Source organism: Prorops nasuta, unplaced genomic scaffold (genome assembly GCF_024137725.1).
Source record: "Prorops nasuta isolate Cenicafe-Biocafe unplaced genomic scaffold, Cenicafe_Pnas_1.2 PNAS00001, whole genome shotgun sequence".
In the NCBI taxonomy this organism is placed as follows: Eukaryota; Metazoa; Arthropoda; class Insecta; order Hymenoptera; family Bethylidae; genus Prorops; species Prorops nasuta.
The window spans coordinates 15,839,239-15,865,366 of NW_027116798.1; the positions used below are offsets into that span (position 1 = coordinate 15,839,239).

Consider the following 26,128-nt stretch of genomic DNA (forward strand, 5'->3'; position numbering starts at 1 on the left):
TAAAAAAATCTTGTCATGTCTCAATAATACTGGAGTGACTATTCATTATATGCATAGAAATATAATTAACCTAGACGTTGAGCAGTCGCTTGAGTTCTTAACGCTTACCTTCATGCACTAAATTAACAGAAGCAATACGTAGGCACTACATATACAGCGTTGGAAAATTTGAAAGTTAGGAAGGGGAAGCAAAACTGCAACTGAATTAAAACCTCATATCCTCCTTATTTCGGTCCCTTTATCATCCTTCCTTCCATCATATGGAATTATCGAAACCTGTCTTTGAGATCCACTTACATAGCTATTCCTCTTTCTAATCGGGAAAATTCTGTGGTGCGATCCTATGTCTTTACTTTAACAGGTCCTGTATAGGGAGAGGCGCCTCGAATCACGCAATCACCTAGGCGAGCGTATCCGTTGCGCACTTGCGCACGATGCAGTCACCTGGGTTCAAGAGCGAATCTGCTTTGCGCAGCAAATTTCAATGTCGTCTCTTGAGTTAATTTATACTTAAACTAAGTAACAAGGCAATTCGCGTCCAACATCAAGGTCCGTCGCCCTCTGGTGTAGATTTTGAGTACTCACCGGTAACTGCTAATCACGTTAAACACAGTGAGTACACGTTACATAGTGCTGCACTATGTAACGTGTACTCACTGTGTTTAACGTGATTAGCAGTTACCGGTGAGTACTCAAAATCTACACCAGAGGGCGACGGATATTGATGTTGGATGCGAATATCATTTGCCATGTTAGAAACTGTAAAATGTACTATTTCTCATTTTTTTCTACGAGACTTACATATAAAGTTATAGCAATAAAAGTTAAAAAAAAAATAAACATTTGATTCAAAAAGGATTAACCATTATGGTTGACACAAGTTAAATAGGCAGGTTGTTTTATCTCTATAACTTACGTTCTACACATAAAAAAAGCGATTAGCGTATGTACTAAAGATAGTCATCAATTTTGTCAACAGCAATCTAATAGTAAGTTCATTTTGTAATAATACATACTTCAGTTGTATACAATTATGTATTTCTCTATACTATATATATTTGCGTTGTAATAATACAAATGATGATGTAATGAAGATGTAAAACTCGTTAGTGCTGTATTTAATATAATTAATGTTTAAAAGAGACAAGGAATGAGCAGCAGTCCAGTTCCACGAGTCCCAATTATTTGAATACAATCAGTAGTTGTCTAGTCTCGTAACTATAATCTGTACTCTCGAATAATAATCAAATTCACAATCAAAAATATAGTACTCATTCTCTCTTTCTCAGCCTATTATTTAATATATTGAAAATTCTTACATGGTTAATTACTATTATGTTATTAATAAAATTCATATGGCGTTTAGGATGTAAAAAGTTGCAGCTGCAGATTGCAAGAAGATTTACAAGTTAAGATGAAAGGTCCCTCCTGATTTGGTAAGTATGTCGACGGTATAATGTTATATGTTCCTGCAGGTACATTTTCCAATTCAAGGTACACAAATCCTGACCTACGAAAAGTAATTTACATATATACGTGTATATATATATATATATATATATATATATATTAGGGTGGTTTTTAATTATTATTAGACCGCCTCGCAGATTCATTTTAAAAATATAAATAAATATATATCCCCGGAGTTCGTGCTCTTAACTAAAATCCTAATAGATGCCTCAATCTACTTTCTTTTTCCTATTTAAATAACGTTGGATTTTGACAGAATTCATATTATACTTTTCTATTTAATGTTAAAATTACTATAAAAATTTTTAAACTGATATTATCAAGCAAAAATATTAGCAGTAGCATAAAATTTGATCACAAATTTTCGTTTATATACATAAAGATTGGCAAATCATTGAAATTAATAGAAATCGACCCTAAAACTGATGTTTAGTAATGTGTCTATCTTTGTGTATGTAATTGAAAATTCACAAAACTCTTTTAAAACTACTAGTAATTACACTTTACAGTTTTACAGTTAAAAATGTTAAAGTTAATACATTTGCTAAATACAAAGATCATTACCAAGGTCTCTCAAACTCCTGTGTTATTTAAATAGGGAAAAGTTATTTAAGGCTCCCTGAATTAGCTTTTTAGAAGGGGATTATCTAATGTAACGGATCGAAAAAATCGATATTCTTCTGCATTTTTTGATAGCTTATTATTATAGAACAGATATCCTATAGTTATTTAGATCGATTCCTTCTTATTTGACGTCTATAGAGCTTTAAAACATGTTGTAACTGCGCGTCATCCAGCGTGTACTGAAGTTTCGCAGCAAGTATACGATTAAGTATTTGAAGAAGCTATGTTGTAATTATATCTGCGTCCATATAGTATATAAGGTTTATCAGCGATGATACATATAATTTGAATCACGTATTTTTGAAATTAAATCCAGCCGAAAAGTCCTGTACCATTTTTTCCGCAAAGGCTTCGTTAGTGAGATAATTCATTTCTAACTCGAAAAATCACGGCTCGAATTCAACGAAATAATTACTTTGCTCCTACTTTTGTTGACAATTCTTTATCATTAAACAAATGTAGCTTGTATTTCTCATCGTTCTGTCGTCACACGAACACATGTGAAACTATACTGATTACAAAGGCCGACATATTTTTATCATAGAACTTGGTAGATTTCTGTTGTAAATTGATGTTCTGAAATCAAGTCTCTCGCCAGATTACTCTATCACAACAGAATTTTTGGATATTTAAGGTTGAAAGGTAAAAAGATGACTTTTGGACCTACTCATATCTTTGGAGGGAATAGCAAAGTTTATAATTTAACACGTAAACTGCTGGTCTACAAGACAACTCATAAGAAACTACGAATTATATCGTAGACTGGCAGTCAACGTGTTAATTTGGCTAGGGTGACCTCATATAGTACAATATTTCCCCTACAAAAGAAGTTATTGATTGTTTATTTATGATTTTTCTTATCGGAGTTGTGTGAATATTACAAAATGAAGCTGTATTGAAGTATCAAAGCTCTAAAGTTTATGTATCTCCAATTTGCGCATGATCTGGGATTGATTTACAAACTGTTATTCTGTTTTGAGATATTTTTTACCTAAAAATACGAGATTATCTTTTATCCAATAAATTATCAGTTTGGTACTAATATGCTATTCCACATTTATTTGCACAGAGTTTAAATGAATATACATTAAGGGGGGAGCCTCGTGTAATAAGTTTTTAAAATCGACTTTTTTCATATATGGATAGTACATAACCTTAAGATATTACCTTTAAAATATTACATTAAAATTTGTACAGAGTACATAGTTATAGAGATTTTTGTAGTTGTGCGTCATGCAATAATATTTCTTGCGGAGCGTGCTGTTCCGCTAGAAACAATTTAAGAAAAGCTTTGCTTAAATCATGATAATGGATTGTTCACAAAGAAAAATCGGTTTGAAAATTAGGACAGCCAAACTTGTTGTATAAGAGATTAGTGCCTCGACGGCCGTATATACATGTCATTATCTACTTTTATACATACTTGCCGTCGAGACACTACCGTGTCTCTTGAGAGCTTTCATTATTTCTGTGTACGGTCAAACCTTGTTTTCATACATTGTCTGAGACTATATTTTATATAAGTTTGGTAAAAATATTTGTTATAGTCAACAGTTATCGATCCAGTTATCATCCGTCAGCTGAGAATCTATTTCCTACTGAAAACTTTAAACGCGTTTTTCTCAAAACCACTTTACCGAATTGGCGTGACGCATAACTCGAAAAGTTCTCCACCGAATTAAAATTTTTTTTTGTTTTAAAGGTAATAAAATTCCCCTATAGATGAACCTCAAATTAAAAATATTTTACGAAATAGTATTTAGTAATCTGTTTTAAAGATGAACAAAAAAATTGTCAAAATTAGACTTCATTTTTTACAGTTGATGCTTATGTTTAAATTATTTTTTTTTTTTTTCAATGAAACGAGGTTCATCTAGAGGGAAATTTTATTAGGATTGTAGTAAAAAAAGAGAAACATGAATTTTTGACTTATTAGGGAAGCTACACGTCACGCCGTTTGAGAGTGTTCTTGCGGTCGATTAACATTAAAGTTATATAACTCTTTTTTTCCAACTCAACTAAAGTAAGAAAAAAATATGATAATACTTTTGAAAATCAAGAGACACGGCAGTGTCTCGACGGTAAGTACATAAAAGTAGGTATAAACGTGTCTATACCGCCGTCGAGGCACAACTCTCTTATACAGCAAGTTTGGCCGCCTCAATTATCAAATCGATTTATCTCTGTGAATAATCCATTGTCATTGTTTAAGTAAAGATTTTCTTAAAATGGGTTTGAAAACCCTTTCATTTGAGCCTACGAACATGAAAATCGGTTCACGCAATCTAGAGATATCATACTCTGGTATCTATATATATGCCGAAATAAAATTGTCCTCCTTCCTCATTTATTTTTCAAGCCAAATGTATGCCTCGGGCTGAAGTTGGCCGCTAACGATAATAAATTATACCCAAAGACCAAACTGTGTTTGTGAACTACCAAATAAAGTCGATATAATCGATATAATTAATCCGGCGACTATTGTCAATTGTATATTGTAATGTGAGGTTATTTGTATTTATATTTAAAGCAGCGAGGTTATTCAGCGTGTTGCTATAATTGCTTTAATGCATCGGTTAATTCTTTAAATTACAAATAAATTCGTTTACAGTGACAGAAGGATCCCACAAAAAACAAGCTTTACTTGTAAAAAAAGGACGGCAAGTACATAAGTTGTATCTAGTATGATTAATATATAGTAATATAAAATATTTTAATTAAAAAAAATAGTGAAATCCAAATGTTAGGCAAGTATAAATTTTTTCCATGATGAAAATTAAAATTTGGAAAAAGGAAAATAGTAACACAAAAATTACTTGCCGGGCCCGGAATATTCATGTGTAACTGTGTAAGTCGCTATCTTGCAATTTAAGCGTTGCTTCTCGTAAGTTAAAAATGTTGTTATTTAATACGATTGCATACAACGGGCCACCAGCAAGTAATTTTTGTGTTACTATTTTCCTTTTTCAAAATTTTAACTTTCATCATGGTAACAATAATTTATACTTGCCCAGCATTTGGATTTCACTATTTTTATTAATTAAAATATTTTATATTCTTATATATTAATCATACAAGATACGACTTATGTACTTGCCGTCCTTTTTTTACAAGTAAAGCTTGTTTTTTGTGGAACCTTATAACGTTTTGTAAGAATATAGGAATTAAAACTAAAAAATTGTTTTAACTAATTCAATCTAACAAAACATTTTCCAATGTTCTAGTCGTTCCATAATCTAAAGCTTCAATTCGAGATAGTAATTTATTAATCTATTAAATAAAATACAAAATATTACAATGATGAGTTCTTATCATAATTGCATTTTTAGAGGTATTTAACATAGGATTCAATGACTGTTTGAGTTATATTTTCAACATCTTATACCCAAATTCACATTAAAGCCTTTCGCTTTCAAAAATTTGTTTCTAAATTTACCTTTAAATCCACTTTTTTCTTAGGTGTTACTCTCATCATCATCTTTGCATTATGGCTCTTTCCCTGGTAAATTAGTGACATTTATATCAAGAGACACGGTAGTGTCTCGACGGCAAATACATATAAAAGTAGATAATGACATGTCTGTACCGCCTAGCACTACCGTGTAAGTTATACAGCAAGTTTAGCCGTCCCAATTTTCAAACCGATTTATTTCTATGAATGATCAATTGTCATGATTTAAGTAAAGCTTTACTTAAAATGGTTTTGAAAAACCTTTTATTTGAGCCCATAAACATTAAAATCGGTTCACGCAATCCAGAGATCTCATACTCTGTTAGCTATCTATATGCCGAAGTTGAAATTCTTCTCCCTTCTTTCTTCCCGAGTTCTGTATGTCCTTGGCTAATTCTGTATGTCTCGGGCTGAAGTTGGCCGCTAAGGAAAGTGACGTCATTTTCACATCGCTTCCAACAAACTATACTCAACGACGAAACTATAGTTGTGAGCTTGCAAATAAATCGATGTAATCGATATAACTAATCCGGCGACTTGTGTTAATTGTCAATAGTAATATAAGGTTATGTATATTTAATGCAGTGAGAATGTTCATTATTATGTTAGTGAATGAGTTTAATTTTTAAAATGACAAATATATTCGAATAATAATGACATAAGGAGTTGACAATTATTAGATAAGTATAACATTATATTTTATAATACAGGATGTTAGTATACTTTGTGGTACTTTGTGAAATTTCTTTTTCAGATAAATTAAGATAGATTATTTCTATTTGAATTGTTGAGGATAGAGTTGACTGGATGAAGTAAGATCAATATTTATATATTTTTAACACTGCCAAGGAGAAGTATACTGTCAACATTTATGTGCATCGGTGATTATCCAGAGTATATATAAATTGCAAGAAATTGTTAAGGTATTTGAAAACCATATGCTAAACTTCCAAATATTGAAATCATTAACAAAATACATATTTAACTGTTTCTTTTCTTTAAATTGATGTGGATTTCAACTGTCCGATAGGTTATCATACTGGGGGTGAATAAAGTTGACTGGATGAAGTAAGATTAATATTTATATATTTTCAACACTGTGCCAAGGAGAAGTATACTTTCAACATTTTAGTGCATCAGTGATTATCAGGATTGCAAGAAATTGTTAAGGTATTTGAAAATCATGTGTTAAACTTCCAGGTATTGAAATCATTAACAAAATACATCTTTAACTGTTTCTTTTCTTTAAACTGATATGGATTTCAATTGTCCGATAGGTTATATCATACTGAGGATGAAACTATGTGGATTGAGTCATTGCTGAGGATAGAGCTAACTAGATGAAGTAAGATTCATTTTCAACACTGTGCCAAGGAGAAGTATACTTTCAACATTTATGTGCATCAGTGATTATCAAGAGCATATTAATTGCAAGAAATTGTTAATGTATTTGAAAACCATATGCTAAACTTCCAAATATTGAAATCATTAACAAAACACATATTTAACTGTTTCTTTTCTTTAAACTGATATGGGTTTCAACTGTCCGATAGGTTATACCTTTGTCAAGAATTAGCAGCATAAATGTGACAGTAATTGGTGTTAAAAAGAAATGTGGTATGCAAAACGACATTGTCAGCTTTGAATATATGCTTGATTGTAGCTTATTCAAAGCTTTTCGAATTGCTTGTCCAGTCTTGCCCCAGTATCAACTCAAGTAGTTGATGAAACTAGTGAAGTCTAGCAAGGTCAGATGGTGGTAAAAGTCAAATATTGATAAACAGAAAATGTAAATTAATTAAAACATACATTTTACTTAATTATTTTTATATGTTGAAAGTATGTTTATTGATTATGAAAAATTTAATCAAACTTTTATTATAGTGAAACTGAAAACATTAAACAAGTAGCCGGGGCATTAATTATGAAGTTCATTTATGCAGAATGGATTACAAATATCAATAAATTCAACGTGTTGACTGTGATATTTTTTCAATATTAATATATATTATTTTATTAGTTAAGCGCTGCTGTTTCAAAAAATGAGAAGTGTGGAAATTTTCTTTAAATTCTGTAGAAAAATTAAAAGAATTATTTAATTTTTTAAATATTATGCTCTTACAAAACGTTATGAAATCCCACAAAAAACAGACTTCGCCTGTAAAAAAAGGCGGCAAGTACATAAACCATTTAGCATAAATAATATAGTAAAATTATCCAATTAAAAAAAGTAGTGAAATCCAAATATTAGGCAAGTGTATTTTCTCACCTTAGCAAAAGTTACATATTTAAAGAAAAAAGGAACAACAAAGTTACTTGCCGGGCCCGTAATGTCCATGCACAGTGGGAAATTGAATAGTGTGTGAGATTCAGCTATAGCGTAGTACAGCAAATTTCATGTTAAAATACAGAATGAAGTTAGCCGAACCACGGACGATTCTAATTCTCACTGTGCATGGACATTACGGGCCCGGCAAGTAACTTTGTTGTTCTTTTTTTTTCAAAAATTTAACTTTTGCTAAGGTAAAAAATACACTTGCCTACTATTTGGATTTCACTACTATTTTTAATTGGATAATTTTACTATATTATTTATGCTAAATGGTTTATGTACTTGCCGCCTTTTTTTCAGGCGAAGTCTGTTTTTTGTGGTATCTAAAATAAAGGCTTCCATTGCATTAATTTGTGTATTTTCTAGTTTATATTGATGAAAAGAAAATACAAATGGCACTAGTTTGCTTGAAAAAGAGCCCTGATTCATTGTTGATATTGGGAGTAACAGTTAAGAAAAAGGGATGAATTTCTAAGCAAATCCTTAAAAGTGAAGGGCTTGTAGATGATTTTGGGTATACAATTTTGGAATTAAAAATCACATAGTTGATGAAAATTATAATAAAATCATGTAGATGTGTAAATATGAAAGGAATTCATTATTTCAATATTTCACATGTAATAGAGCATACAGTGTGTAACTTCAGGAAACTGAAAGCAGTACACTTAAAAAACATAGGCTTCCATTGTATTAACTGGTATATGTTTTACAGTTTATATTAATCAAAAGAATAAATAAATGGCACTAGTTTACCAGAGAAAGAACCATAATGCAAAGTTGATAGTGAGAGTAACACCTAAGAAAAAGGTGAATTTAAAGGTAAATTTAGAAGCATATTCTTGAAAGCGAAAGGCTTTAGGTGATTTAGGGTATAAAATGTTGGAAATATAATTCAAACAGTTATTGTGAATATTATGTTAAAAGTGTAACTATGATAAAAATTCATCATTGTAATATTTTGTATTTTATTTAATAGAATAATAAATTAATATTTTGAATTGAAACTTTACATTATGGAACGATGGGAAAATTGGAAAATGTTTGTTAGATTGAATTAGTTAAAATAATTGATTAGTTTGAACTCTTATATTCTTACAAAACGTTATAAGATCCTACTAAAAACAAGCTTCGCTTGTAAAGAAAGGACGGCAAGTACATAAGTCGTATATAGCATAATTAATATAGTAATATAAAATATTTTAATTAAAGAAAATAGTGAAATCCAAATGCTAGGCAAGTATAAATTATTGTTACCATGATGAAAATTAAAATTTGGAAAAAGGAAAATAGTAACACAAAAATTACTTGCCGGGCCCGGAATATTCATGTGTAACTGTGTAAGTCGCTATCTTGCAATTTAAGCGTTGCTTCTCATAAGTTAAAAATGTTGCTATTTAATACGATTGCATACAACGGGCCACCAGCAAGTAATTTTTGTGTTACTATTTTCCTTTTTCCAAAATTTAACTTTCATCATGGTAACAATAATTTATACTTGCCCAGCATTTGGATTTCACTATTTTTATTAATTAAAATATTTTATATTACTATATTAATTATGCTAGATACGACTTATGTACTTGCCGTCCTTTCTTTACAAGCGAAGCTTGTTTTTTGTGGGATATTCTTTTCATCAAGAGACACGGTAGTGTCTCGACGGCAAGTACACATATATATAGTCGAGCGCTACCGTGTAACTTATGCAGTAAAGCCGAAATCAGACGATGCTTTTTCTCGTGCTGGATTGCTTGCTGAATTGAAATATTGTTTGCTGATTGGTTATAATAATGCAAATATCCAATCAGCAGTCATCATTCTAAATTCAGCAAGCAATCCAGCACGAGAAAAAGCATCGTCTGATTTCGGCTTAAGTTTAGCCGTCCCAATTTTTAAATCGACGTATCTCTGTGAACTATGCATTGTCACGATTTAACCATAGCATATCTGAATAAGGTTTTGAAAGAGCTTTCGAATAAGACCTCGGACATTAAAAACAGTTCACGCAATCCAGAGATCTCGTACTCTGTTGTCTATATATATACCGAAATATTACGATTCTTCTTTTTCTCCTTCAATCCTCGGCGGATGTTTTCGCCCTGAAGTTAGTCGCTTTGACGTCATTTTTCTACTACTGCGCTGCCAACCAATTTTTGACTTTGACAGTTTTGCTCTCTTTAATGATAATGAGGTTGTATTTAGTAATGTCTCGCTCGAATTTTGATCTGACGTATTGTCAACTGTGTGTGTATCTAATTAACCTGACGCAGTGAGGCTAGTTTGTGGTTAAAAGTGTCAATTTAGCAAATTCACAAAAACTTCAGATTAATTATAATAAGAGGAACCAATAATTAGATAAGTATAACATTCTATTTTACAATATAGAATGCAATAAGCTTTGTGGTACTTTGTGAAGTTTCTTTTTCAGATTAAATGAAAATAAAACAGCCCCTTTTTCATTGCGGAGGATAGAACTGACTGGATAACCGGAGATTTATATTCATAACTTTGCTACTGAAAAGTTTACGTTAAATATTAATGTGCATCAATCAGTATCAGGATTATATTAATAGGTAGAAATTGTTAAGGTATTTGAAAATCATATATGCTATACTTTAAGGCATTAAAATCAATAACAAAATGCATGTTTCAATTTTTCTCTTTTTTAAATTGATATGGATACCAAATGTCCAAAAGATTATATCCTGCATTTGAACAATTTTCCTGGAGATAATATAACTTTCTTATTACTATATACGATTAGAGAAAAGTAGATGAATATTTGCTTAACGATTTATTTAATATTCAATGATAATATAAAAGAATATTTAAACCAAATATTTACCTCTACGCCTCTCTAATTAAAGTAAAACGAAATTATTATTGTCTCCAAAATATTGTATAAATTTGGTATATGTTCTTTCAGAGAAATAGTATGAATATGTTATTAATAAATAATAATCTAGCATTTCTGATTTTATAAAATAAATAGTAGTCTGTATTTTCATGAAAAGAAGTCTTTTGCAAAAGAACTGTAGTCTATTAATAAGCACAGTTAACTCTACGTATAATTTTCAAAAGATGATAATTATATATAATAGTGTCAGCAATATCGCATAAGCCAAGAAAATTAAATAGTACAGCTAGTAAAATATTTAAGATTAAAAAATATAAACTGTAGAAATAGCTGTTCATCTATTACCAAAATTAAATTAAATGGTTGCGAAATTAATAGGATATTTGCAAATATCACATACTGTACACCATCTTAAACACATCTAACCATCAAGTTGGATAAAAAGTAATAAACATGGCTTTTGCATTATGTATGGTGTATAACGTAACAATAAAAGCATCTTTGAGTTGACTTTAAAAAATTTTAACGAATAATATGTAATAAGTTCAACAGATTTCAGAAAGTATATTAAATAAAATATTTAATAACTAGCAAAAATCTACTAGATATTAGGCTATAAATTTCTATGGACATAATACGTAGTGTATTTCTTTCATTTCTTATCTAGCTTGTGGAATTATTAAATTCTGTTTTGAAGTATACCAAATTTAAAACGACAATAAAATACTCTAATTTCTGTATGAAATCTGGTAGAATGCAAATTTTATGCGTAAGACCAGACCCTGCAAAAATGTCAAAAAGTAACTAAATTTTCATCAATGTTATGAACATTTAAAGCCTTAAAGTCCATTTTCCCTTCAAAATATATAAAAAAATTACTAAATTCACATCATCATGTGAATTTAGGGCCTTGTATTTTAATTTCTTTTCAAAATGCATTAAAATTGTATTAATTCGCATTTTATAAGAAAAGCTTGCAAATTATTTTGGGCATAAAATCTTGGAAATATAATTCAAATATAGTCAGTGAATATTATGAGGAAACTCCCCAAAAGTGTAATTATGATACAAATTCATCATTGCATTATTTTGTATTTTCTTTGATAGATTACTAAGTTAAAGTCTAAATTAAAATTTTACATTTTGCAACAATATGGACATTGGAAAATGTTTCTTTAGCTTGTATTAATTAAAACAATTATTTACTTTTATTTTCTACATTCTTACAAAACATTATAAGATCCCACAAAAAACAAGCTTCGCTTGTAAAAAAAGACGGCAAGTACATTAATCGTCTAGCATGAATAATGTAATAAAATAAAATATTCGAATTAAAAAAATGAGTGAAATCCAAATGTTAGGCAAGTATATATTTTTACTGTAGCAAAAGTTAAAATTTCTAAAAAATAATAGTAATACAACAAAGTTACTTGCCGGGCCCATAAAGTTCATACCTAAGTGGCTATCTTACAACACAAGCGTTGGTTCTCATAATTTCAAAATGTGACTATTTAATGCCATTGCATACAACGGGCCTGGCAAGTAACTTTGTTGTATTACTATTATTTTTAGAAATTTTAGCTTTTGCTACAGTAAAAATATATACTTGCCTAACATTTGGATTTCACTCATTTTTTTAATTCGAATATTTTATTATATTATTCATGCTAGACGATTAATGTACTTACCGCCTTTTTTTACAAGTGAAGCTTGTTTTTTGTGGAATTAATATAAAATGAAAAATATATACCAGTTAATGCAATAGAAGCCTATGTTTCTTAGGTACACTGCTTTAAGTTTCCTGAAGTTACACACCGTATGTTCTATTACATGTGAAATATTGAAATTATGAATTCTTTTCATATTTACACTTTTACATGATTTTATTATAATTTTCATCAACTATGTTATTTCTAATTCCAAAGTTGTATGCCCAATATCACCTGCAGGCACTTCACTCTCAAGGATTTTCTTATAAATAAGCTCAAATTTATCCATCATTTTCTTAGCTATTACCGTCAACATCAACTTTGAATTATGGCACTTTCGTCAGCACACTAGTACCATTTATGTTTTCCTTTCATTAATATAAACTAGGAAATACACCAATTTATACAATGGAAGCCTCTCTTTTGTGGATATACTGCTTTCAGTTTCGCAAAATTATTCACTATAAATTCTATCGCATGGAAAATATTAAAATAATGACTTCTTTTCATTGTTTCATTTCTAGATGATGTTACCATTATAATTATGATTTAATTGACTTATATATTTCAAAGAGTTTATGCCAAAATCACCTGGAAGCCTTTCACTATTACAAATTGGCTTCCAAATTTTTAAATTTCTCCACCTTCTCCTTAGGCTTAACTCTCAACATTAACTTTGCATTATGGCTCTTTCTATGGTAAACTGGAATCATTTATGACTTCTTCTATTAAATATAACAGCTCAAGCCTGCACAATGACACAATAAACAAGTTATTGTAATTCAATCTGCAATAAAATCTCACTAAGTACCAAAAAATATATTACATATTATATTATAAAAATCTGTTTTTCTTATAAAAAATTAAATTTGGATAATTTTTTTGGAGATAATAATAATGTTTTTCTATTCTTATTAAGGAAGCGTAAATAAATATTTGGTGTTCATACTTTTTTATACTATAATTGAATATTAAATAACAATTAGAAAATATTCATCTACTTTTCTTTAATCGTAGTAGTAAGAAAGTTTTATATTGTCTCATAGAAAATTGTTTGTATATATGATATAACCTATCGGAGAGTATGTTCCACATCAGTTTAAAGAAAAAAATAGTTAAACTTGCATTTTGTTAATGATTTCAATACCTGTAGTGGGATTCTGTAACTCTTAGCGACAACTTTCGGTATCGTTAAGTCCAGTTACCGACAGAAATCGCTAAATGCGATTCTGTAATTCAGAGTCAGCGATGATTGTCGCTTGTAATGTCGGTATTGTCGGTAACCTACCGAATCCTACCAAATAAACGTATATTTCCTTTTTAAGCAAACTCTCAGTTCAATCTTAGTTAAGTGACGGAGTTAAGAACAAATGAAGTTAATATAAATTGTACTAAACCGAATCATTCAGCTGAGAATTGATATTTCACTGAGTTTTTTATTGAAAGGAAAATTAATAATATCGTTATAACTTAACAACGTCCGAGATAGATGTCGCTAAAGGTTTAACGGTACTAATATAAAATTTATCCGAAGAATAACTTTAATAAACCTTTGCTTTTCCTTGGACTCATTCCACCAAAAACTCACAATGCTCGTAATAAATAATATATATCACATCAACTATTATATTGTGAGTGTTTTTGGCCTCAAGTGGGTCAAAACCCTTAACGACAGCTGTCGGTATCGCTAACTACCGACAGCTATCGCTTGTGCTAACGAATGAGCGATTCTGTAACTTTAGCTTTACGACAATAGTCGGTGCAACTCATGTTTGTACGATAACGATAAAATTCGTTAAGGTTCTAGGGGAGTTGGTAATGTTGGTGTATTTAATACCAACTGAAATAGGAATTTTTGTGTTACTTGACTATATCAATTTTGATTATAGCAATTCTTACTATAGCAAAATTATCATATTTTATTTAATAGAAGTATTAAAACGTAAGTATATTTTAATGAAAATAAGTATTATAAATTAATGTTTTAACATTTTTTTTAGTCAGGCAATGTACAGTTAGTGCCTGTGTGCTATAGTTAAATAACACAATTAATATTCTATATTTTAGAGAAAACCTCTGCATATATATTATATAGTTATTTTTAAATATAAAAATTGGAAAAATATTAAATTTTATTTCCTACGATTTTTACTGTAAGCCTTAATTTATAAAGAAAATTTATTGTAAGTACTTTTTTGTGATTTCCAAATATTAATTTAAGAAATATTTGTGACATTTATTATATTTACTTTCTCGGTAAACTTCTACCGACGCCTATCACGGTCGTTGTTAAGTTAACGATAGAATTCGGTAGCGACCGACATTTCTCACAACAATTATCGAAAACTTTGTGTTACAGAATCACTCTTAGCGATATCTCTCGGTAACTCGATTCAATTACCGAAAGTTGTCGGTAACTAGTTACTGAATCCATATAGACGGAAGTTACAGAATCGCTCTTTTCGTTACTGCAAGCGACAACTATCGGTAGTTAGCGATACCGACAATCATCGCTGGGAAGTTACAGAATCCCAGCACTGGAAGTTTAGCATATGTTTTTCAAATACCTTAACAATTTCTTGTAATTAATATGATATCCTGATAATCACCAATGCACATAAATGTTGAAAGTATACTTCTCCTTGGCACAGTGTTGAAAATATGTAAATATTAATCTTACTTTATCCAGTCAGCTCTATCCTCAATAATCAAAATAGAAATGTTCTATTTATTTTATCCGAAAAATAAATTACATAAAGTACCACAAAGCATATAACCTCTTGTATTCTAAAATATTGTTTTACTTATCTAATAATTATCGACTCCTTATGTCATTATTATTTGAATTTATTTAGCATTTTAAAAATTAAACACATTCACTAACATAACAATGAGCAGCTTCACTGTATTAAATATACATAACCTTATATTACAATTGACAGTTAACATGTCGCCGGATTAGCTATATCGATTACATCGATTTTATTTGATATTTCACAACCATGATTTTGTAGTTGAGTTTAACTAGTTGGCAACGCTGAGAAAGAATGACGTCATTTACCTCTTAGCGACCAACTTCAGCGCGAGACATACATTCTGGCCGGAGAAGAATATGACGGATAGAAATGAAATTTTTCTTTATATATATAGCTAACAGAGTATGAGATCTCTGGATTGCGTGAACCGACTTTGATGTTCGTGGGTTCAAATGAAAGCTTGTCCAAAACCATTTTAAGGAAAGCTTTATTTAAATCATGACAATTGATCATTCATTTAAATAAATTGGTTTAAAAATTGAGACGGTCAAACTTACTGTATAAGTTACATAGTAGTGGTCGGCGTATAGTCATGTCATTATCTACTTTTGTACGTACTTGCCGTCGAGACACTACCGTGTCTCTTGATCCGCTAATTAGATAAGTATAACATTATATTTAGAATACAGGAGGTTATATACTTTGTAGAATTTTTGTTTTTCAGATCAATTAAAATAAAACATTTTTATTTCCATTGATGTGCATAGAGTTGACTGGATTAAATGAGTTGATATTTAGGACACTGTGCCAAAGGGAAGTATACTTCCAAGATTAATGTGCAAGAGCTGACTGGATTAAATAAGTTGATATTTAGAATACTGTGCCAATGAAAAGTATACTGCCAACATTAATATGCATTGATGATTATTAGGAGCATATTGTTTGAAAGAAATTGTTAAGGTATTATTTAGGACATTGTGCCAATGAGAAGTATACTTCCAACATTAATGTGCTAGAGCTGACTGGATTAAATAAGTTGGTATTTATTACACTGTGTCAATGAAAAGTATACTTCCGATATTAATGTGCATCCATGATTATCAGGAACATATTAATTGAAAGAAATTTTAAGGTATTTGATAATCATGTTAAATTTCCAGGTATGGAAATCATTAAAAAAAATCATATTTCTTTTTCTTTTCTTTAAACCGATATGAATTTTAACTGTCTGATAAATTATGTTATGTATGTGAATAAATATTTCAGATTAAATTATAATAATACTTATTTGTAAGATGTGAAACATTCCAAAGAACCTTCATTTATGTAGAATACATTTTGACCAATATTTGGATTTGAGCTGATTATACGGTATTAGATGTTTAGAAAAGAAACAAACATATACTCAAGTATTACAAATCCTTAGTTTCGAGGATGTTAAGTCACAAAGAAATAAAGAAAAAGGAGACATTCAAAGTCGAATGTCGGTAAATAGATGAGATGATCATGTTCCTTCAAATATTAATTTTCATTGAAGAATTTTGATTGTTAAATGATCAATTTGATTTTAGGCTTACAAGTAGTTTCATCAATTAATATTTTACAGTCACTATTCAAGTCTATAAGATTATAAAGTAGACAAGCTAGGCCGGTTCTGCCCCCCCCCCCCCACTCCTGTCCACCAGAGATGTTAACTTGTGGGAATTCGGTATCCCCACCACGCCGCCACTAGCTAGCACGCACACAGTGCCAGCGATACATCTGTGAGCCAACCCCAATACTGTCGCTGCTCGCTGGTCACGCACACAGCTACATCGATACGTGCGTGTCTCGGCTTTCGCCGTTCAAGTTCGGTTAGCTCCGCTGAGGTATGAGTACGGGAGGGATGAATATACTTTTTTCTCGGACCTCTCTTTCGCTCTCTATTTCTCCCAAGTTTAGCCAACGAGCCGCGCCAAACTCCTTTTCCACGGTATCGGCCGCAGCGTTGCCAACTCCGCTATTTTGATTATACTACGGTGTACAGTGCTATCAGTGATGCCAGAATCAAGTTTTTAGCAACAAAAATAAAGTTAACCGCTAGCCAGCAGCAGTATAGAAAATTTGAAGGGAAGGGATATATACCTCTTCCCTTCGAAATTTCTATACTGTTGCTGGCTAACGGTTAACATTATTTTTGTTGTTAAAAACTTGATTCTGGCATCACTGACAGCACTGTACACCGTAGTATAATCAAAATGGCGAAGTTGGTAACGCTGCTACTCTCTCCCGTGGCCGCCTAGCGAACTCCTCTTGTATTGGCTACAGTCCCTCCAATAGTCCTTTTAGAAAGAGAGCGCGAAATTTCAAAGGTAACATAAGTCTTATAGTTTTTTCCCCCTTTATCGAAGAAGCTGCAAGTGTGTGAGAATTCCGATCACTGTTCAACTGGATTAGTGCGTTGTGCACTTCCATCTTCTATCACTAACAGGAAAATAAACTAAAAGTCGAATTAAAAATTTGAAAACGTGGTTCACTTGGAAATAAATGAAAGATTATATGTTCATACCAATTTCATTGTAATTAGATAAGAATTACGACCGTACCGCGTGGCAAAAATAGCGTGATTTTTAACATACTCCGTGCAATTCATTGTAGGCTGCGGAGTGGGGAACGATGTCGCGAGTGAAGAGCGAGTCTACTTCCCTCCTCGCTGCTCGGGTAAGGAAGCAAGCTAGATTCCAGCGTTCCCTTTGTTATTGTCGGCTCTGCGTAAATTTCAACAAATTAGTTAAATCTTGCGCCAAACGAAACAGCCTCAATTCTTAACCGATTTTCATGTTTATACACCTTTTTGAAAACGCCAGAAGATTATCTAGCGATCTTCGTTGGCAAATTTTTAAAAAATTGAAAAACTAAAAAAAAAAGTGAAATTTAAAAAGTCACCAACGAAGATTGCTAGATAATCTTCTGGTGTTTCCTAAAAATTGCATAAACGTTAAAATCGGTTAAGAAATGAGGCCGTTTCGTTTGGCGCAAGTTTCGCTCTGTAATGTCGATATACAGATTCCCCTTAAGCTCAAGAATATGTGGTTAAAATTAAAAACATCATTGCTGTTACACACTGTATACAGCAAGTTTGGGTCATTCAATTTTCATATCAATTTCTTTCGTCATGTTATTAATTTAGACATTTTATTTAAGTTTAAATGTTTTCTGCTTTCAAAGAAGTTTTAAACGAACCTCGAAACATGAAAATCGGTCCACGAATTATAGAGATATAGGAGCCGTTAGACCGAATTTTGACAAAACACTTAAATTGTTTCCATTTTCATCTTTCGAGTATGTCTCACCCTGAAGTTGGCTACTTATGAGTTATCGATCAGTTATAGATTGGCGTGAGTGTATACATGCACATATATACGTAACCAAGAAACACACACACAAGTAAACAAACTAACAAATACTTTGAATTTGGTTACTTATCGAATATCGATTACTACCGATTATCGATTATCGGAGTTAGATTATCAATTACTATCTATACCGAGTCTCGAAGATCCAACACACTCTCGATTACCGATTATTATCGATTATCAATTGATAGGTGTATACACACGCACTCATACACGTAACCAATAAGCATACAAATAAACAAACAAACACCTACTTTGATGTTGGCAATTGTGACGTGGCTAATTCTATGCGCTTGGTGTCGTCGCAAAAATAATTATAAAGAACTTCCTCGTACTCTCGGATACATCACCCCGAGTTAATATCGTAAATAATATTAAAATCCAATAATTATGATATTTTTGGCTTTCTTTAATTTATAATTTTGTGAGCATGTTAGAGTAAGATTTTACAGCACAAGGTCAAAAGGAAGCTCCAGATTCACCTTGGAATCCCGCCACAAATAAAGGTTAGAAATCTCATTTATTCATTCATTTGCTATTCATGTCGATACCGGCATATACTATTTAATTTTGTATTATACTGCGCTTTGTAGGTTAATTTTTGTAAAGTGTTCGCTCCATAATTTTAAACTAACTGTACGGTGTGTCGATCTGAGTGAGGGCCTTGCCTCTCCTCCTTCTCCTCCATCATCAGTCCTGGGGAAGAGTACGTCATCGTCAAAATCATCGAAGGAAAAGCAGCAACTTCTTCTTCTTCTTACTACGGACCAGCCTGAGATTTCGAGCCACAAGAGGACAGGACCTAGACTTGAGAGGGTATCCAGAGGACATGAAGCAGGAGGAACTGTGTATCTGAGCCATACTAAAGCTATCGTGGATCAATCTGAATTTAAGGAATAATTGCATCAGAATGGGCTAGCCCTCGCTTTTTCATACTCTCCTGCGGCTTCTATCCATCACTGGTTCACGAACAGCAGTCGCCTAAACCTCACGCTACCGCTGTGACTGACGAAAACATTTAGAGTCGTTCAGGGCAAGACTTACTCCTGGCGACAGAAAGAAGAGAAAACGAGTTAGCGATCAGGGTCGCATAATATAGCGGATTCTCGTGATTCTTCGGAAGTTCTATCGATATCCGAACCTTTTAATCAGTAAGTGGGGATGATTGCAAATGACCGAAATCGCTGTCTTGGTAGCGCAGTCGAAAACTAGCTTCGATTGAAGTACAACGTGAGCTCTGGAGTATCCTAGACCGAACCTAGGACCGTTCTTCTGAAGCCTTTTGGAGATCGCCTGATTGTCGTTTCCCGCTGATCACCGTATCCGAGAGAAAGAATTAGACTACCGAATAGACGAGAGTTTGCGGATTGGTGAGTGCCTCCTTCAAGTCGACCATGCCAGAGCTACACTAATTTCCTTGTATAGAATGGTATATTTTATTCCGCAACATAAATCCTCGAGATTTCGATTTCATATGATCATGGCAGAATACTAGACGGTGATATGTTGAGTAATACTAATAAGTATAATTTTGAACAGTTAACTGGGGAAAATAATCACAATTTCTTACAGTTAAGCATCGTATGGCGGTGTCGCGCATCGAGGCCTGCCTGTTGTAGGCTCGATATAATTTTCGTAATATTAGTAGTTTTCCGGGACGAAATTGCCCGAGTTTTCGTATTATCTAAAGGGTTGATGATCCAAGATTAAATGTCACAAAATATCAACTCCGTCTCCAGTTCACTCGCCGTTTTGATGAATAAAGTCTCCGCTTTTGAGGCGTGTGAGATCAGTAGAGTCTTGTTTGAGTTAATATTTTAGTTAAAGAATCAAGGATATCGGTGATTGGCCACGACCACTTATTTAGAGTTTATTGTAGATTTCTTGGTTATCTCTATAGTATGTTTTATTGTGTTTCCGAATAATAAGTTGTAGAATTCTTGCGTTCTCTTTGATGCGTTAGTGGAGATTTATTGTTAGAGAATTGTTAGGGAAATTACCTATAACGTGGCGGGCCTAATTTGTAATTATTTTCGACTTTCTAGGCCTTGTTAATCGAGCCTGAGATATCCTCAGGAAGTGTAAATCCCAGGAACTTTGTGAATAAACCTAAGGATTTTTCTTATGTAAATCTTGCCTTTTTCTTTTGTCGGATTTTGTATCGCGTTATAGAGATTTTTTTATCGGTAATAGCGAAAACCTCTCCTAACCTTGCCCCTCTCCATTTTCCAGCTAGGGACAGAGATAGCCAACACTTTGGGGCATTTTGGTTATCGAATAATAGATTATTCGTGGAGAATAAAGTCATAGAGAAAACTGGTCTAAGTGGACCTGGCGCCCAACTTATCGAATATAGCGTTATAGATTTTAGAGTATTCGAATGTAGTTCTGTAATTAACCGCGTATTAAATTTAGTTGTATCATATCGTCCCTAAAAACTTTCATAGAGCCCTTCTAATAATTTTAGGAGTAATATTTTGCTCTACGCGGTAAGCAATCGCAAGATTTTGTCGCGTAACACTATTTGCGAATTAGCGATCGATTATCGATGAATAGTCGAATGCCTATTAGTAATTATTGATCGATGGATATGTAAGCACTGTTACATACATTTAACTAACAAGCAAGCAAACAAACAAATAATTATTCTATGCTTACGACAATTTTATGTAAAAATGATAAATTTTCTTATAATTTACTTATTATTCAAAGTATCTTCATTTCGAGCGATTTGAATTTGAAAATTGCCTTTTTGTCTTCGAATCCTGAGGTTTTTAGCTCTTCATTTGCGAATGTTTTACCAACTCTACGGCGGAATATAGGATATTAAATAAGCGTTTTTCTGTGGAATGCACGATTAAGTATGTGCAGTTACGTGCTTTTTGTTTACTCATTGCAATCATTAAAAAACTTTGTGAGATACAAAAAAAAAACAGGTTTCGCCTGTAAAAAAATGGACGGCAAGTACATTGATCCTACACCTAAACTGATTCTATTATTAAAAAAATTAATATTTCAATTAAAAAACGTAGTGCGATTCAAGTAATGGGCAAGCATTTGTATCTTTATTAGTACACGTTAGAAAAATATTAACAGAAAAAAGTTACGTGCCGGGCCAGTTGTACGCAATACCATGAAAAAGCCACATTATGAAATTGCGTAAAAAGACGTTTGTATTGGTGGCATTAAGCAGAAATAACAGATGCGGAACTATTGAGTAATTCATTTTAAACTTCTACTTCTAATGGATAAAACTATAGGATCTAAGAGCAATAGCCAATAACATACTACATCGCTCCACCAACTGTTGTCTCTTTTTAGTGCTACCATTGTAAGGTAGTGACTTACGTATGAAAATTACGGACCCGGCACGTAACTTTTTTGCGTTTAATATTTTTCTAATGTGTATTAATAAAGATACAAATGCTTGCCCATTACTTGAATCTCACTACGTTTTTTAATTGAAATATTAATTTTATTAATAATAGAATCGGTTTAGGTGTAGGATCAATGTACTTGCCGACCATTCTTTTATAGGCGAAACCTGTTTTTTTTTGCTATCTCATAAAGTTTTTTAATGATTGCAATAAGTAAACAAAAAGCACGTAACTGCACGTACTTAATCGTGCATTCCACAGAAAAAGCTTATTTTTAATATTCTATATTCCGCCGTAGAGTCGGTAAACATTCGCAAATGAAGAGCTAAAAACCTCAGAATTCGAAGACCAAAAGGCAAAAATTTTTAAATTCAAATCGCTCGAATTGAAGATACTTTGAAAAAAAGTAAATTATAAGAAAATTTATCATTTTCACATAAAATTGCCGTAAGCATAGAATGATTATTTGTGTGTTTGTTTGCGTGTTAGTTACGTGTATGTAACAGTGCGTACATATCCATCGATCATTAATTGATAATAGACATTGGACTATTCATCAATAATCGATCGCTAACTCATAAGCAGCCAACTTCAAAATGGTCGTTTGTTTGTTTATTTGTATGCTTATTGGTTACGTGTATAAGTGCGTATGTACACACCGATTAATTGATAATTGATAATCGATAATAACGATAATCGAGTGTATTCGATCTACGAGAATCGGTAATCGATAGTAATTGATAAAGCTAACTCTGATAATCGATAAGTAACCAAATTCAAAGTGTTTGTTAGTTTATTTACTTATGTTTGTGTTTGTTGGTTACGTATATATGTGCATATATACACTCACGCCAATCTATAACCGATCGATAAATCATAAGTAGCCAACTTCAGGGTGATGCATACTCGGAAGAAGAAAATGGAAACAATTTAAGTGTTTTGTCAAAATTCGGTTTAACGGCTTCTATATCTCTGTATTTCGTGAGCCGATTTTCATGTTTGAAGGGTCGTTTAAAACATCTTTGAATGCAGAAAACATTTAAACTTAAATAAAACTTCTAAATTAATAACACGACGAAAGAAATTGATATGAAAATTGAATGACCCAAACTTGCTGTATACAGGGTCTTTTCCTAACAGCGGAGCATAGGAGATTCGTGTTAGTTGACTATAGCACTCGGAATGATCGAATCTGAGAGCGCTGATTGGTCAATATTACGTAGTACCAACAGATAATAAGCCGTTACCAATAGTTGGATACAAAAAATGAGATTCATCCGCCATATTGGTGTGGAGAATGTTTACATGCTGATCGTAGCAGAAAGAGGTGTAAAATGGAAAAATGTCAAATGTTGTCGTTACTAAAGTAAAAATTGAATACTTTGAATGAAAATGAAAAATATTCGTACTTTCCATTCATTATTTTCAATTTTTACTTCAGTAACCTTACCATTTGACATTTCTCCATTTTACACCTCTTTCTGCTAGGGATTAGCATGTAAACATTCTCCACACCAATATGGCGGATGAATCTCATTAGTTGTATCCAACTATTGGTAACAGTCTATTATATGTTGGTACTACGCAATATTGACCAATCAGCGCTCTCAGATTCGATCATTCCGAGTGCTATAGTCAACTAACACGAATCTCCTATGCTCCGCTGTTAGGAAAAGGCCCTTTATACTAGTAGTGTCTCGACTGCAGTCCAATGTACTTACCGTCAAGCCACTACCGTGTCTCTTGATACATGTGCATGTGGGCATGTAGTAATACGAAACAATGGATAAGTACGAACTTCTCTTGTTTATCGAAAGGGAAACGTCAACGAAAGTGAGAGTAAAGTAATTTTTTCGTTGAATCGAAGACCTAATTTATCGCTTTAAAATTGATTTATCTCGGTAATGATGCTTTTACGGTGTTAATGGTACTTGACTTTTCGGCTTAGTTTATGCCGAAGAATATGTGGTTCAAATTAAAAGAGCATCATTGCTGGTACACCCTGTATATGTGCTGAAGGTACCGAGGGACTAATGTATCTATCTGATTTTACTGATTAGCCATAAAGATATGTTTTTTGTGTATTTTCATTTGAAAAAATTTAAACGTGTTTTTTTCGAAATGGCACTTTTGCACCTGGCGCAGATGATTTCTCAAAAGGGGTTAAAGATATCGGGTTCAAATTTTAACACATTATTCAGAACACTTATGGCTATCGTCTAAGCTTCATATAAGTTAAAATTTAGATTCTAACATTCAATTTTTTATTTTTGAAGGCAAAAAATAACGTTTAATTTTAATTTTTGCAATTTCTGAAAATTACATTTAAACTTGAAAACTAATATTCGGACAAAAGTGACTGTATTACAGATTATTAAGTTCATTCGTTTTTGGTTTTTCAGATATCCAGCAGGAGTATAACAACTTCCGTCAAGAGATAATATGTTTTGCAGTAGTTCAAGAGTACCTTTATAAATAATTGTAACGTTGCGTTCCCGCAGCGTTACAATAGTTACCATCTAGCGCTTAGCTAATCTCAAGCGCTAGATAGGCAGGTCGTGTGCGAACTGGGAAGTTATCAACCGATGAATTATTGATCTAGGATCGATAACTTGTCGGCTTCGTAGTGTCACGCGATGGGTGTAGCGGGGCAGCGGCGGGACAGGCGCAGGGCCTTACCTGCTCCCGCGAGCTGTCCCGAAACACGTAGTTAGGAGGTCTTATGTTACACACTAAGTGCCGAGTATAATTCCCCGCCGCCGATACCAATCCGCGACAGAGCAGCAGCCGCCGCATACGAAGAAAAGTGCAGTAGCGAAGTACGACCACTGCCACCCTGTCGCGAACCCCTACCAGACAGCAGAGAACAACCGCCCTTCGGGCCACCACTAAGGGCAAGAGGCAGAGAGAGGCAGAGGCAGAGAGAGAGAGAGAGAGAGAGAGCCAACCCTATTGTAGCTGAAGTAAGGGTGAATATTCGTGTTGTAGGAAAGTCCTGTGACGTCCCGGGGTGTGCTAGGGCCATAGGGTTCGTAGCACCGATCGGTTTTATAGGGAACCACTGGCCCTGCTCACCTGTCACGGGTAAGAGGGCAACCTAGCGGAGTGGTCATTCCGTCGGACGTATAACGAAAATCATAGTGTGTAGAGACGCGAATTAAAGGAGTGTTCGCGATTACATAAATTCGTTGTGAGTTTGACAGTTGACGTGATCGTTCTCTACAATCGATTCGAGGCCGCGGACTTAGTTCAATTTCCGTGAGCATTCGTGACCTTAGACTCCGAACCAAAACAATCCGGGTCGTTGTTGTGGTTGAGTACGCGGGAACTTAGTGAGTGCGAATAACCTTCGAGTAATGCGCACGCGCGGGGATAGAGACTCATCCGCGTAGTAGTTAGCTCAGGAATCCATCGGTGGCGCGCGGAGTACCATGCGACTCGGTGGAGACCGTCGCGAACGCCGACTAATGGCTCGAGCGTGAGGCTAACTACTACGTCATCGGAGCTTCAGCCGCGTTCGCACGACTAAGGCCGCGCCACATTCAGGATTTCGCGTCGGCATAATTAAACCGTGTAAGGACAACATTGTATTGTATTGAGTACGGAAATTATAATAAAGAGAGTTTAACCGGAATTGAGGAACTATTGTTATTAGCATCCCATCCCCTAAATTCGCGTAAGACGTTTAGAACCCTCTCTGTATAAATAAATATTCGGGTATTATTAATATTACATCGAAGGCGCCCGGGTCTTGTAGGAAGTCGCCTATTGGGACACGAACGCGATCGGTGAGGGATCACTCCTCCCTCTTTTTCTACGCCATCCTCTAGGGATAGACAGTAGCGTCACATAATTTACTATATAATAAGTAATTATAAACAAATTTGTTATCTACACCACGCAAAAACATTAACGGAACCACTTGATTCCGTCAAAAATTTAACCATTTTCAAAAAGATGATGCTTTTCAAAAAATTGTCGTAAAGACTTCTACTTAGAAGCAAATTAAAGTCTGCAAGTTCTAACTTAAGAATCTATACTGAGGATTGAAATTATTTTAATCAATTCTATCGAATACTTAAAAAAAAAGATGATGTCTCTCAGTTTTTCTTTTAGCCAAGTTTACAGTTGTGTTAAAACTACGACAAATTTTGTCGAAT

At 33.0% G+C, this 26,128-nt stretch overlaps 1 protein-coding gene across 2 annotated transcripts in view; it reads right to left on the bottom strand.

Annotated features, from left to right (window-relative positions):
• Positions 1–742: 742 nt before the first annotated feature.
• Positions 743–26,128, bottom strand: part of LOC136772089 (calpain-7-like) — a 99,025-nt gene continuing 73,639 nt past the window's right edge. For both annotated transcript variants that reach the window (XM_066728629.1, XM_066736141.1), the window contains one exon: positions 743–1,510. In XM_066728629.1, the coding sequence (XP_066584726.1) occupies positions 1,363–1,510 (148 nt within the window). In that variant the 3' untranslated portion in view covers positions 743–1,362. The remainder of the gene's footprint in view (positions 1,511–26,128) is intronic.